This window comes from Panthera tigris, chromosome D1 (assembly GCF_018350195.1).
Source record: "Panthera tigris isolate Pti1 chromosome D1, P.tigris_Pti1_mat1.1, whole genome shotgun sequence".
NCBI classification, from domain to species: Eukaryota; Metazoa; Chordata; class Mammalia; order Carnivora; family Felidae; genus Panthera; species Panthera tigris.
Window position 1 is genome coordinate 65,652,660 of NC_056669.1, and position 16,160 is coordinate 65,668,819.

The 16,160-nt window shown below is 38.8% G+C and overlaps 1 protein-coding gene across 5 annotated transcripts in view; it reads left to right on the top strand.

The window, feature by feature from the left end:
• ZNF143 (zinc finger protein 143) overlaps positions 1-16,160 on the top strand; it is a 55,246-nt gene that overhangs the window by 21,736 nt on the left and 17,350 nt on the right. For all 5 annotated transcript variants that reach the window (XM_007083201.3, XM_015537961.2, XM_015537962.2 and 2 more), the window contains 4 exons: positions 10,041-10,160; positions 11,945-12,020; positions 12,693-12,818; positions 15,530-15,709. In XM_007083201.3, the coding sequence (XP_007083263.1) occupies positions 10,041-10,160; positions 11,945-12,020; positions 12,693-12,818; positions 15,530-15,709 (502 nt within the window). The remainder of the gene's footprint in view (positions 1-10,040; positions 10,161-11,944; positions 12,021-12,692; positions 12,819-15,529; positions 15,710-16,160) is intronic.

Consider the following 16,160-nt stretch of genomic DNA (forward strand, 5'->3'; position numbering starts at 1 on the left):
CTGTTTTGAATTTTGTGTTTGTGGGGGACATGTTTGGGTGGGTGTCTTGGAGCTTGTATATAATTAGTGTAGCACATTCTTGCTTTAATTCTGCTCCTTGAGAAAATATCAGCAGTTATCTCTAATATTTTGCTGATTCCTCCCCTATGGTAGTTGTTTGCATTCTTTGAGAGTTTTATCATACTTAACTCCTATTCTAAAATTATTGCTTCAGGGCCACGATTTTAACTTGAGCATTAGCATCACACTTAATAACATGGAGTGATACTTTTAGGGGTTATCAAGAAGATTTTACATTTATAATAATAGTAAATGGTAAAATAACTGAAATCACTGGTAGAAATTTCATGCTTCTAAACATTGCTGAATAGCTAGTATTTCTGTTTATTCTCTGAGATGGTATCATGAAGCGGCAGTAGTATAAATACAGTTTGCAATTCACCAAGCCCATCAGCTTTGCAACTGTGTGATTCTTGGCAAATTTTTCAAGTGTTTGAATTCATAAAATGAGAACTATTTTTTGAACTGCAGGATGTCAAATCCACCTAAGACATACTCTACTAAAATGCAAGCGTAGTGTAAATACATTCAAGAGATGTAGGTCAGTGCCTTAGAGTCTATCTCCTATTAGTGACTAACAATTAAGTTTTTAAATAATGGAACATTTTTTTTTTCAACGTTTTTTATTTATTTTTGGGACAGAGAGAGACAGAGCATGAACGGGGGAGGGGCAGAGAGAGAGGGAGACACAGAATCGGAAACAGGCTCCAGGCTCCGAGCCATCAGCCCAGAGCCTGACGCGGGGCTCGAACTCACGGACCGCGAGATCGTGACCTGGCTGAAGTCGGACACTTAACTGACTGTGCCACCCAGGCGCCCCAAATAATGGAACATTTTTAAGGAGAGACAGAGTTACACTTGTAGTAAACTAATACAGAATGGGTCTTGTAAAAAATGAGTGAATTTACCACTGGGTTGTGTAACATTATAATATACTATTATCATTAAAGTCTATCTGTTGCCAGCAGTAATTAATTTCTGGATCCAAAAACATAACTAGGAATTCAGTATTGCTAAAGCAAAATGTCATAAAAAGCCCTGTTACCGCAGACATATAACCGTTTGGTGTTGGTGGTAATAGACAAAGAAACAGAAGCAAGTTGACTAGGATTTTTTGCAACTGTAGCCTTTTCTCCTTTGCTCTTTGTACCCCTCCTTTACCGACTAGATGTAGGCTGTCCAATATGGTAACCACATGTGGCTGTTGAGCACTTGAAATATGGCCACTCAGAATTAAGATGTGCTGTGAGTGTAAAATACATATACAGCACTTGAAAACTTATTATGAAAAAAAGAATATAAAATATCTCAATAATTTCTCATATTGATTACACGTTGAAATGATAATATTTTAGACATACTGGGTTAAATAAAAGAATTGCTAAAATTAATTTCCCCTGTTTCTTGTTACTTTTTAAAAAATGTTTGTTTATTCATTTTGAGAGAGCAAGAGAGAGTGAGCAAGGGAGGTGCAGAGAGGGAGAGAAAGAAAGTATCCTATGCAGGCTCTGCACTGCCAGCACAGAGCCTGATGCGGGGCTCAAACTCATGTATTGTGAGGTCGTGACCTGAGCCAAAATCAGGGGTCAGACACTTAGCCGGCTGAGCCACCCAGGTGCCCCTCTTTTTGTTTTTTAAATGTGGCTGCTAGAAAAAAAAATTAAAAAAAAAAAAAGTGTTTAATTTTGAGAAAGAGAGACAGAGCGTAGTGGGGAAGGGGCAGAGAGAGTGGGAGACACAGAATCCAAAGCAGGCTCTAGGTCCCGAGCTGGCAGTACAGAGCCTGACGTGGGGCTTGAACCCACAAACTATGAGATCATGACCCGAGCCAAAGCCAGAAGCTCAACTGGCTGGGCCACCCAGATGCCCCAAGAACATTTTTAATTATATATGTGGTTTGCACTTGTGATTCATAATTTCTTTTCATCATTTTAGTGCTGGACCAGAAATTCACGAATCCTTCATCCTTTATTTTTTTTAACGTTTATTTATTTTTGAGAGAGAGTGCACAAGCAAGAGGAGAGGCAGAGAAAGGGGGGTAGAGGATCTGAAGTGGGCTCCATGCTGACAGCAGTGAGTCCAGTGTGGGGCTTGAACTCATGAACCTTGAGATCATGACTTGAGCTGAAGTCAGACACTCAACGGACTGAGCCACCCAAGTGCCCCAAACCTCCCTCCTTTGATATAGTTTAGTATCATATTTGAGGTTGAGAGCCCAGTACATAGTATTAAAGGGTCAAAATATCCCAAAAGAACCCCTGCAAATAAACAGCACCTGTAACTTCTTGGCTTATCTCTTGGTACTCCTACTTGTGCTAGAATGCTTAAGAACTGTAACTCTGTGCCTGGCTGAACTTTAAAATAAATAATGAACAATAAAAAGTCTGTAGCTAAAGCAGATTTTTTGTAAATAGTCTTGTTTCAAAGCTCTAGACTTTTTTCATTTTGATGCTTATAGTTGAGAACTTTTTCTTCCATCTGTAATATAAACATACTAGTTGTGCTGCTGAGCTGATCTCTTACATGAAACCAAATTTCTTGTCATAAGAAAGACCTAGAGTTTGAGGTGCTGGGTGGCTCAGTCAGTTATACTTCTGACTCTTGATTTCAGCTCAGGTCATGATCTCATGGTTCACGGGATTGAGCCCCAGGTTGGGGCTGTCAGCAGAGAGCTCACTCGAGATTCTCTGTCTCTGCCCCTTTCCTTATCAGGCTCTCTCTCAACATAAATAAACTTTAAAAAAAAAAAAAAAAAAAAAAAAAAGACCTAGAGTATGTAAAGCAGCTGTGCTCATATGGAGGTAGTTTTGCCGCCCCCACCAGGAGACATTTGGCAATGTCTGGAGACAATTTGGGTTGTCACAATTGGGGGAGTATTTTTTTTTTTAATTTTTTTTTTAACGTTTATTTATTTTTGAGACAGAGAGAGACAGAGCATGAACAGGGGAGGAGCAGAGAGAGAGGGAGACACAGAATCTGAAACAGGCTCCAGGCTCTGAGCTGTCAGCACAGAGCCCGATGCGGGGCTCGAACTCATGGACCATGAGATCATGACCTGAGCCGAAGTTGGACGCTTAACCAACCAAGCCACCCAGGCGCCCCCACAATTGGGGGAGTATTACTGGCATCTAGTGGGTATATGTCCTGCAAGACATAAAGACAGCCCCCCCAGAAAGAATTACCCTGTTCAAAATATCAGTGGTGCCCAATTTGAAAACGTTGATCCAAAGTACTCTACTTAAGAATGCCAATGTGTTCATTTGTGAGAACTGTAAGGCTGATGGGGTTCAAGTAGCACACATGTATAATAAAAAATTCAAGTAGAGTTTCTATTTTGCCATGTAGTAGGTGTGTGACTGAGCAAATTACATGACTTCTCTAGATCTGAGGTTTTTGGGGTTTTTTTGGATCTGAGATTTCTTATCCGCTAAATGAAAATAACAATAATCTTGCCTTACCCATTTTATGAGATTATGAAGACCAAATAAGATTTTCATTTGATTAAGATTCTAGCTAATATATGAGAACATAATTTGTCAGCGTTATATAGCATTGTTGATGCTTTATGTATTAGAATACTAAGACTTTTTTCATGAGTGCCATTAGTTTTGACTTCATTTGAAACTAATTTTATTTATATTGGAGATCAAAGTTCTTTGGCTTGGTACTTTTAATCAGAGCTCTAATAGTTGGAAAACACAGAAAGCCAGTCAAGCCAGTTTAGGAAAAAAGAGATATATTATGAGGATACAGCAGAGCTTGTAAGAAGCAGAGAACAGGAACTGCTGAACAACTGTGGGGCTTCACAGGAACCAGAATTGCAAAGAAGTCAGGACCGGAGGTTAATCCCACTCCTTTCTCTTCCTCCTCGCCTCCTCCGTGGCATCTCTGCTCCCTTCTTTTCTCTGCAGACAGGCTTCCTTTTTGTATCATTGAGTTTACATGTAGCTCATCACAGCCTTGTTGTCTCAGGCTTCCCACCCAAAGCCAACTCAAGATTTTCCCTTATTTCCTAGGTCATGTTCCAGGGAGGGAAAATTTGTGGGTTTGACTTATCAAAATTAGCTTGACTTTATAAGCTAGGCCACATAGGGCATAGACCACTGGCCAGCCTTACATACACCATCTTTTCTGGTTATCAGGGTCTATGGGTGGGGTGGCAGATTCTCCCAGAAAGTAGGCTGGAGAATTACCCCCAAACCTGCCTGTGGATATAGGCAGTTTGAATGTGGATCATATTTCATATGTATTTTCTATGCTTTTATCTAACTATGTGATCTTGAGGAAATGAACCTTGCTTTTCTGAGCCTCTTCATCTCTAAAAGAAAGGTATTTAATCAGTAGTTATTAATCAGGGACAAAAATGAGATTGAGCTACAGAACTTTTAAAAAATAACTCATTACTGGGGCGCCTGGGTGGCTCAGTCCGTTGAGCATCCAGCTTCAGCTCAGGTCATGGTCTCGTGGTCCGTGGGTTCAAGCCCCACATTAGGCTCTGTGCTAATGGCTCAGAGCCTGGAGCCTGCTTCGGATTCTGTGTCTCCCTCTCTCTCTGCCCCTCCTGAACTCACGCTCTGTCTCTGTCTCTCTCTCAAAAATAAATAAACATTAAAAAAAATTTTTTTTTTCTTAAATTTTTTTTACGTTTATTTATTTTTGAGACAGAGAGAGACAGAGCATGAATGGGGGTAGGGTCAGAGAGAGGGAGACACAGAATCTGACATAGGCTCCAGGCTCTGAGCTGTCAGCACAGAGCCCGACGTGGGGCTCGAACTCACAGACCGCGAGATCATGACCTGAGCCGAAGTCGGCCGCTTAACCGACTGAGCCACCCAGGTGCCCCCCAAAAAATTTTTTTAATAATAAAATAATAACTCATGGCTGAGATCAGTTTCCAGAGATTTGATCAGTAGGTCTGAGATAGAACCTAGGAATTTTTTTTTTTAATAATATTTTTAGAGGTTGTTTTTTTTTTTTTAATTCAGAAAAATACAAAGAAAAACCCCAAAATGACCAATGAACTTACTATATAGATAGCTGCTGTATACTTGGTTTTTTAAAAAAAGGTAATCATGTTTGCTTTTAGAAAATCCATTTGTGTATTGTCTTCAGTTTATTTCATCAGCGTTCTATAGTTTTCAGAGTATCGGTCTTTTACCTCCTTGGTTAGGTTTATTCCAGTATTTTATTCTTTTTGGTGCAATTCTAAATGTACCTGTTTTCTTAATTTCTCTTTGTGCTTCTTTGTTATTAATGTATATAGAAACACAACCAATCTGCATATTCATTTTGTATCCTGCTACTTTACTGAATTCACTTATTCTAATAGTTTATTGTGGAATCTTTAGGGTTTTCTGTGTATGGTATCATGTCATCTGCAAAAAGTGAAAGTTTAACTTCTTTCTAATATGGATGCCTTTTATTTCTTTGCTTGTCTGTTACCATACACAAAAGTAAACTCAAAGTGGATTAAAGACTTAAATGTGAGGCCTAAAACCATAAAATTCCTAGAAGAGAACATAGGCAGTGATTTCCTTGACTTTGGCCACAGCAACATTTTTTGTAGACGTGTCTCCTAAGGCCAGGGAAACAAAATAAAAAATAAACTGTTGGGACTACATTAAAATGAAAAGCTTGTGCACAGCAAAGGAAGCCATCAATAAAACAAAAAAGCAACTTACTGAATGGGAGAAGAATATGCAAATGATATATCCAATCAAGGGTTAATATCCAAAATATATAAAAAACTTACACAACTCAACACCAGAAAAACAAATAATCTGATTAAAAATGGTCAGAGGGAGGCGCCTGGGTGGCTCAGTCGGTTAAGCGTCCGGCTTCGGCTCAGGTCATGATCTCGTGGTCTGTGGGTTCGAGCCCCACGTCAGGCTCTGTGCTGACAGCTCAGAGCCTGGAGCCTGTTTCAGATTCTATGTGTCCCTCTTCCTCTGACCCTCCCCTGTTCATGCTCTCTCTCTCTCTCTCTCTCTGTCTCAAAAATAAATAAATGTTAAAAAAAAAATTAAAAAAAAAATGGTCAGAGGACTTGAAAACACTAATTTGAAAACATATATGCACCCCTGCGTTTATTACAGCATTATTTACAGTAGCCAAGATATGGAAGCAGCCCAAGTGTCCATTGATAGATGAATAAGGAAATTGTGAGATACATAAAATGGAATATTTTGCAGCCATAAAATAATGATTTCTTGCCACTTGTGACCACATGGATGGACCTAGAGGGGATTATGCCAAGTGGAATAAGTCAGAGAAAGACAAATACCATATGGTTTCACTTATATGTGGAATCTAAAAAACAAAACAAATAAATTAACAAACCAAAAGGAGAATCAGACTTATAAATGCAGAGAATAAACAGATGGTTGCCAGAGGAGAAAGGTGTGTGGAGGGATGGGCAAAATGGGTGGAAGAGAGGGGAAGATACAGGCTTCTAGTTATGGAAATGAATACATTGAGGGAATAAAAGGCATAGCACGGGGAATATAGTCAGTGGTATTATCATAGTGTTACATGGTGACAGATGGTAGCTACGCTGTGGTAAGCATGGCATAACATATAGAGATGTTCAGTCACTGTGATGTACACCTAAAACTAATGTAACATTGTGTGTCAACTATACTCAAGTAAAAAAAATATTACATTAAAAAAACGAGTCAAATTGTATGTATACTTGAAAAAAAAATCCAAATGGTGTAGAGGTAAAAATAAAAAGTGAAGGGACCACTACCCAATAGTAATCATTGGTAGAAATCTCTGGAGGTTTTTTGTTTGTGTTTTAAATCTTCCTGGCAATTCTGAGGTGTCTCATGGTTCCCTAAAGATCCCTCTGTTGCCATACTTTTTTGATTAATTCCTTTCTTGAAAGAGAACATACTTTAAAAAATTCTTCAAGTTGCTTTCATTTTATCCTTCCTCAAGAGTATAAATTATTTACATCCTAAGAGAGAAATTTACCCACATCAAATAACAAAAGTTCTGTCTGCTGTGTGCATCAGGACTTTATAATAAATGGAATTTTAAGTCCTGAACTAGGCAGTAAAATGACCAGTTATTCTCAAACCTGCCAGGTCTCTCCCTCTCTGACTACAGAGCTCTGCCAGTTCGTTACTGCTGGGTTACTGCATCCTGAACACTGGGGGATTAGTAGAGTGAACTCTAGAGCTAATCTGCTTCAAGTCCTATTTCCCAGCCTTGGACCTTGGGCAAGTTACATTACTTAACTACCCTGAGCCTCATTTTTCTTATTTGTAAATCACAGGAAATATTTAATTCATTGGATAGTCTTGGAGGACCAGTAAGACAGCTCATGCAAAACACCCACCACAGCGCATCACATAAAGCACCTCCTCAATAAATGGTAGTTAACCTCTTGTATTATCGAAGTCACTTTGGAATTCAGTCTCAGATCCAGCCCTTTATTTACCAGTGGGATTTGCACCTTCTCAGAACTCTAAGATGCTAAAGCTAGAAGGGACTTAGCACTGTCTTCTTGTACAGCAGTTTTCAAGCTCTGATTTTTGCAGGGGTGGGATCCTAGGGTTTCTTTGAGGTCCCTCAGGGACTAGCAGAGCTACCCATGCCTGCCTGGGCCAGCAGAAGCAGGAATGTCTTTATCTTTTTGCACAGTAGACTGCTGTGTAAGATTTCATCTGGTAAAGGAATTTTTAAAATGTTTAAAAAAAAAAATCACTGATTTAGTACAATGTGTTCTCTATACAGACAGGCAAACAAGCCATACATGACTTGCTCCAGGTCACACAGTGAATTTATGGCAGAGCTAAGGTTATCTCTTAATTCTCAGAACGTACATTAAGCAAGATAGTAATAAAGTCATTTTCTGTAGATGGTTTTAGAAGATGGTTAGTATTTCACTGGTGTTAGCTTCTCTGTTGCCTTTGAGACATTTCCCTCATGGTAATATATCAGGTTTGTTTTTTTTTTCACAAAGACTATATACATCCTTTACTGAAATAACCAATAGAGCCCTGAAATACCTGTTATAGCATTAGCCTATTAATTTAGCTTTTGAAATTTGGATTCTGTCCGTCTTCACCGTTAAAATAGCTGCAGAATCATCTATTGCTTTGAATTCCATGGTCATTGTCCTAGGCTGGTTTTCATCACTTTTTCCTTCCATATTCATGATCATACAAGCTTCTTTTACTCTCCTTGCCTCTTTTGTCTTTCACTGTTTCACACCATTACCAGAGTTCTCTTTCTAAAACACAGAGCTGATCTTGGTCAATCCTTTACTTTAAAAATGTTAATGCCTGGGGCAACTGGCTGGCTCAGTCAGAGAAATGCGTCGCTCCTGATCTCTGGGTCATGGGTTTTGGGTTCAGGCCCTGCACTGGGTGTGAGAGTACTTAAATAAGTAAACTTAAAGAAAACTTTTTGTTTTTCTTTTTTTTTTAACTTGTTTTATTTTTTATTTTTTTAAATTTATATCCAAATTAGTTAGCATATAGTGCAACAATGATTTCAGGAGTAGATTCCTTAATGCTCCTTACCCATTTAACCCATCCCCCCTCCCACAACCCCTCCTGTAACCCTCAGTTTGTTCTCCATATTTATGAGTCTCTTCTGTTTTTCCCCTCCCTGTTTTTATATTATTTTTGTTTCCCTTCCCTTATGTTCATCTGTTTTGTCTCTTAAAGTCCTCATATGAGTGAAGTCATATGATTTTGTCTTTCTCTGACTGCCTAATTTCACTTAGCATAATACCCTCCAGTTCCATGCACGTAGTTGCAAATGGCAAGGTTTCATTCTTTTTGATTGCCAAGGAGTACTCCATTGTATATATATACCACATCTTCTTTATCCATTCATCCATCGATGGACATTTGGGCTCTTTCCATACTTTGGCTATTGTTGATAGTTCTGCTATAAACATGGGGGTGCATGTGTCCCTTCGAAACAGCACACCTGTATCCCTTGCATAAATGCCTAGTAGTGCAATTGCTGGGTTGTATGGTAGTTCTATTTTTAGTTTTTTGAGGAACCTCCATACTGTTTTCCAGAATGGCTGCACCAGCTTGCATTCCCATTAAAGAAAACTCTTAATGCCTGCCTTTGCTTTCATTATCGAGGTTTACTCTTCAGAATGGCATCTAAAGCTCTTCCCAAATGTGGTCCTAATCTTCCCTTTTTCCTGTTATTCATTCTGTCATATAGACATGACAGTCTCATAGTAAGTTTCCGCTTCCTCCAGGCACCCTTCCATACTTTTGGTCATACTCTCCCTTCTGTCTGGACTGCTCACCTCCACCCCTTGTTTTCACTTCGAGACAGCTCGCCCTAACCTACAGCTCTGTCACCCCAGGGCCTGCAGAGTAGAAAGTCAGTCTTCCATTTTTATGGTATCTTAATTTCTAAAATAGGTGGCTGTCTTTAAAAAGCTTCTAAAATCAGTACAATTGTTTGAAGTCTCGTGGTGTTGAGTCCCAGAAAAATGATCTTCTACTGAATAAAGGTTACGGAGTAGGATCATATGGATTGTAATGTCTCCCGCAGGGGACCCCAATGTCATAAGCCTCTCTTTTTCATTGCTTTGAAATGCTTTTGAAATTGAAAGTGCTCTTTACATTGTTTTTAGGGCACATGTCCTAAATAATATATAATATATCTATCTAGATAGATAGATAGATCCCTTGAGCACATCATGGAATACCTGCATACAATGGAGATGCTACTTGGGTTGATTTTTCTAGAATGGGAATAGATCTGTGAGCTCTAGCTATGCCCCCTTGTGGATCTCCTTTTGATTTCTTCCACAGCCGCTGACTTCAGTCACAGAACAGAATTAACCTATCTGGCTCAACATGATAGAATCTTTGTAAAATGATGATCTGAATCTGGAAACGCACATTGCAGTTTTATCTTTTTTATTCTGAAAATAATAATTTCATCTATTTTATTTCCATGTAAATAATTTCAGTCGTACTTTTTGTTTCATCTAGATTGTCTTACAAGGACATGCAACAAGAGTAACTGCTAAGTCTCAGCAGAGTGGAGAGAAGGCATTTCGATGTGAATATGATGGATGTGGGAAATTATATACAACGGCTCATCATCTTAAGGTATATATAAAGGAAATGCTGTATTTAGTTATGACAGTACCTAGGACATTAAATGCCAACATGATATAGTTGTAGTATTCAAATGCCATTGTTTTCCCTCACTTACCAAGATATAGACACACACTCATGCTCTTACACAGATCACGTGAAGCCATACGCAGATTTCAGAAACTCTCAACTCTGAGCGCTTGGATTATGTGTTCTTCATCTCTGTCTCCCTAATGTCCAAAATACCACCAGGCACATGGTAGATACTCTATATATTTGAATATATTTTTGTCAAATGGGAAATTTATATAATTTTATGAGAGATGTATGTGTAATCATTCTGTTAACAGTGATTTGCTGAAATCTAGCAGAAGTTGGTGTTAATGTGTTTCATGTTTCAAATATATAGGCCAGGTATTTTGCTTGCAGCTAAACACAACATACCACAACTCCATAGCTAACATTTATTGAATAACTTAGTGTGTCAGGAAGCAGAAGTCTTGCTTTTAGCAAGGCTAAAAACATTTAGCATATTTGGAGTCGCAGCCCTAGAGCCCATCTCCATTACTTATTGCTGTGTCACCATGACATGTTACTTAGCATCTGAGTACCTTTTTCCTTATGGTAAAAGTACCTTCCTCACACAGTGCTTGTGAGAAATAAATAAGTAGATACTGTATACGTACCAGTACTGAAAAGAATGACCTGGTGCATGGTAAAGATTCAGTAGATGTTGGCCATTGTCATGATCATTCGTCACAGCAGCCCTCTACACTAGATATAGTTATGTCTTGGCTTTACAGAAAGGACTTTGAGGCTTAGAGAAGGCAAACACCTCATGGTGAAGCCTTGCCTCCTGGCAAGGCCCCTGTAGCAGCAGCCGCCACACTCTTAACCTTACATTGCGTGGCCTCTGTCTATGCTCTGATCCTAGCTCTCGCTATGTATATGTTCCATACAGACACCTTTGACCACTGTAGGAAAACTCAGACCTCTAATGCTCCTGTTCCTTATTTAAAATGAGTACTTCTTGGGGTGCCTGAGTGGCTCAGTCGGTTACGTGTCCGACTTCAGCTCAGGTCATGATCTCATGGTTCGTGGGTTCGGGTCCCACGTTGGACTTTGTGCTGACAGCTCAGAGCCTGGAGCCTGCTTTGGATTCTGTGTCTCCCTCTGTCTCTGCTCCTCCCCGGCTCATGCTTGCTTGCTCGCTCTCTCTCTCTCTCTCTCTCTCTCAAAAATAAACATTAAAAAAAAATTACAATGCATCCTTCATAACATATAGCATTTAGCATATTGAGAACTGTTGGGCTACAGTTCTTGAGAAAGGTTGTCTTTTGTTTTTCCAAAAAAACCCATACAAACAACAAAATACAGTTCACCCTTGAACAACACAGTTTTGAACTGTGCATATCCACTTATATGTGAATTTTTTTAATAAATACAGTACAGCACTGTAAATGTATTTTCTTTTATTATCTTAACGTTTTCTGTAGTTTACTATATTGTAAGAATATAACATACGAAATAATGTGTTAATCGACTTTCTGTTATCAGCTTCTGCTCAATAGTAGGCTGTTGGTAGTTAAGTTTTTTTTGGGGGGGTCAGGAGTTCTATGCTGGTTTTTCACTGCACAGGAGGTCAGCGGTGGGGGGTGGTCAGCATCCCTAACCCCTGCATGTTCAAAGGTCAGCTGTAATTCAACAGAGGGAAAAAAAAACCGGGTCTATGTTGAGACCATCTACCTGAGGAATTGCCTAAAGGAAGTAGAATCATGCCTGTATTTTCATGACAGGTCCATGAGAGGTCACACACAGGAGACCGGCCTTATCAGTGTGAGCACCTAGGCTGTGGGAAAGCATTTGCAACAGGTAAAAACATGAATTTTCTTTGTTTCCTGGTCTTTCTTAGGGGGCAAACAGAGACAGGCCAGCTGTAGGAACTGATCCCTTGCCTTTGTCTGAATCTGTGGATGCACAGTGACCAGTTTTTCAGTCTCTCCCTTAACTTCCTCTTCTCCTGCTTGTTCTATTCTCTCTCTCTGTTCTCACTTTTCTCCTCAGGCCTATTTCTGCCTACTGCATTTGGTGTTTCACTCCACACTCAGCTTTCTTTTAGCAAAAAAGTAAAAGCTGAGCATTAGAAGCTGACACAGACTTTAACGTTAGGATAGACCTGAGGGAACCATGGGCAACTAGGACTTAGCAGGGGTTGGGGCCTGGCCTCCTGACTTCTACCTTAGTCCTCATTTAATGTCTTGATTCCATTTCAAGCTTTTGGGGTATGAGTTGTGAACGTCTAATAAGATTGGAGCCGTTTAAAAAAAGAAACATATAGAACCTCTTCTAGACAGAGATGAAAGTATTGCATTTCCAGCAGGACAGTCCTTAGCTGTTACACTCTTACACGTTGTTAATGGTTGTTCTGTTGTGTTTGCCTAGTATTATATCCTTGGTGTTTACTATATTTTTCAATAGTTTAATCTCAGTGGGCATGCTTAGAGGGGTCTCATATAATTAAATTTCTTTACGTTTTTCTTAAAGGTTATGGATTAAAAAGTCATGTCAGAACTCATACAGGAGAAAAGCCATATCGGTGTTCAGAAGATAATTGTACTAAGTCCTTCAAAACTTCAGGAGATCTACAGAAACATATAAGAACTCATACAGGTACTGGTATAAACAAATAACTGTATGTAGGCCAGGACTTTTTTTTTTTTTTTTTTTTTTTTTTCAGGTCAGGAATTAATCTGCAGGGAGGGGACTTGGGGAAGGAGTCTCTGGACATTTCAGAGTTAGCTTCAAGGACTTCTCTTAAACTCCAGAAATTCTTTCCAGGAAGAGGGCTCATATTTTTTTTTAGAATCTCAAAGGGGTCCATATCCCTAAAAAAGGTGAACAATGGTCATAGACAACCAGCCCATTCAGTTTGCAGGTATTATCTGAGCAGCAGGCTTATTTACCTAGGATTGCATGTCTGTGTACTAGCCCAACTGAGACCAGAACCTAAGGCACCCAGTTCCTTCTCAATTCAGCGTTGTTTCTCCTATATTAAGCTATTGCTTAAGAAAATGAACTCCTAACAGCCCCACAGAAAGAAAGGCTTGTTACTTCCTTGTGATCATATCTCGTTCCCTTTAAACTTCCTTCTCTCCTTTTCCTAAAGGGTACTTTGTTTATATTTCCCCTTCCCTCCCTTTCTTGTACTTGATTATTTGTAGAATTGGAAAACCAATTATAAAGGTAATTATTTGCTTTGGATGAGAGCTGGAAAGATTCCAGAAACTGTTGATAAGAGGTACTGTTACAAGCTATTGATTAAGCATATTATATATAGCTTAATAATTTAGTTTGAAATTTTACTACAGATGGTTTAAACATAGTGTGATAACTTTGTCCCCAGGTGCTACTAAGTATTCTGAAATAGTTTAGCAAATTTCCATGGAGGATTTGTCCATTCATTAAAGTTTAACTTTTAGCTCAAATTTGATCCCAGATACGCTTTGCTTTTTAATGTTCAGGGGGCACCCAGATGGCTCAGTCACTTAAGCATCCAACTCTTGATTTCAGCTCAAGTCATGATCTCACAGTTTGTGAGTTCGAACCCCACATCAGGCTCTGTGCTGACAGTGTGGAGCCTGCTTGGGATTCATATTCTCTCTCTCTCTCTCTCTCTCTCTCTCTCTGCTCTTTCCCTGCTCACAGGCTTGCTTGTGCTCTCTCTCTCTCTCAAAATAAATAAATAAACTTAAAAAAAAATACATGACTATACAGTGTTTACAAACAAAGCTGTAGGTCTCTGCTTCTATTTCATTCATGTACTTATTTTTATCCATTGTATCAGAAGCATGTTTTTCCAAATTCCTGCAAATTCTATTTGGATTTACCGTATAATGCCAACTTGTTATGTAATAGTTATATAAAACCATAATCTAGTTCTATTAATATTTGGTCAAAACATTGAAATTGTGATTCCTTTGATAGTATGCATTTAGCAAACTACATATTTGTGTATCAGTTTTTAAATCGTAAGTATTTTCATTGGTAAAAAGTTGGGTTGTGTAAGGGGGCTTTAGGGATGACTTTTACAAACAAGTGATTTCAGTGCAAAAATAAAGCAAGGTCCTATAGAGTCAGAGGAGTAGTGTAGTAGTGTATATATCACCATGGGAATTGTTAGAACTCTTGATTCCTTATCATCCCAACACGGCAGAGCCGGGAAAAGGTTAAGGTTGTCTAGATCCAGACAGGAGAAGGGACTTACCCAAGACAAAGTACTTACTTCAAGTTAACATATTGAAAGAAAACTTTCTCTAAAGAAAGGATCAGAGATTCCTGCTCCTTTTTAAATGATTTCATATTTGAGGGCAGAAATCTTTTGGAGTGTTTTTTTTACCAGCAGGAAAATCTTAATTTTACTGACCAAAAGAAAAATAACACACTTTTATATGTGCGGGTAAATATCTATATCTATTTATCTATCTATACACAGAGATTTTTATATATCACAAGAGTTGTTGCTTAATTCGAACTCATTCTAAAAAAGCATCAAAAGCAAAGGCTATTATTTCATGCTTGACAGTTTAGAGGCCCTTTGGGTTCTGAGGTTGTATAAAGCAGGTATGAAGAAAAGAAATATAATTGGCAGGATAGACTTTTTCATAAGCTTAGTTTATGAGAATAGTAATAGTAATATATTCAGCAAGTATATGTGATGCATATTATGTGCTAGACACTGGATTTTTAAAAAACATACATTTTTCTTTGAAGTATTACATAATAAATAAAATAGGAGATAAGCTTTTGGGGATTCTGGTGTTTTTCTAACATAATTCTTATTCCTAACTTTTTTTTTTCTTTAAATTTTTTTTATGTTTATTTGTTTTTGACACGGAGAGAAACAGAGCATGAATGGGGGGAGGGGAAAAGAGAGAGGGAGACCCAGAATCTGAAGGAGGATCCAGGCTCTGAGCTGTCAGCACAGAGCCCGAGACAGGGCTCGAACCCACAAACCGTGAGATCATGACCTGAGCCGAGTCGGACACTTAACCAACTGAGCCACCCAGGCACCCCTAACTCTGTTTTTCTTTTGTATTTCTTTATGATATTTCTTTCTCTGCTTTTCTCAGCTCATTTTTAATATGCCCATCTGGATGATTCCTTCTTGGAAAGTTGTGCAATGATAAGTTTTGAATAATATTCAGATTCTCCTATATAAATTTAAGCTGGGAGTAGAAGACGCTATTCATAGGGGAAAAAAACCTGAAAGGGAAGTGCAGAAGGACTCTATGAGTATGATCCTAGGCAGAATTGAAGGATAAGACATTTCAATTTTCTATGTATTTTTGCACTATTTAATTTATTCCTTTTTGTATTTTCAGGAGAAAGGCCCTTTAAATGTCCCTTTGAAGGCTGCGGTCGGTCTTTTACAACATCAAATATCAGAAAAGTGCATATTAGGACACACACAGGAGAAAGACCTTATTATTGCACAGAACCAGGATGTGGGAGGGCATTTGCCAGTGCAACCAATTATAAAAATCATGTGAGGATACACACAGGTAACAGTTTTTGATTTCTTTGCCTTCCATCTTTCTTCCATAAACCCATTTCCAAGTAATTCCTTCCTTCTCTCCTTCCTACCACTTGGCATGGTGGGGAGGGATTAAGCAACTTAAAAAAACTTCACATTAGCATGTATACTTTCATTTAGTCAGCAGACTGAGCATCTGTTGTGTGTTCCCCTGCCAGGCATCAGAGGTACAGAGACAGATAAGACATAGTCCAGAGCAGTAGAACTGGGGAGAGATGGCAGATAGTTAATTGCTACAGAGTGCAGTTTCTCCCATTGCGTGGACAAGATGTTACGGGAGTAGAGAGGGGGAGCAGCCGTCTCTGTGGGAATGGAGAAGTATTCAAGGAAGGCTTTCCCAGGGGAAATGGACTTTTAGACTGAGTCCATCACCATGTTTCCTACATTATTAAAGTGTTCTCTAAGAAAACGGAAAAGAC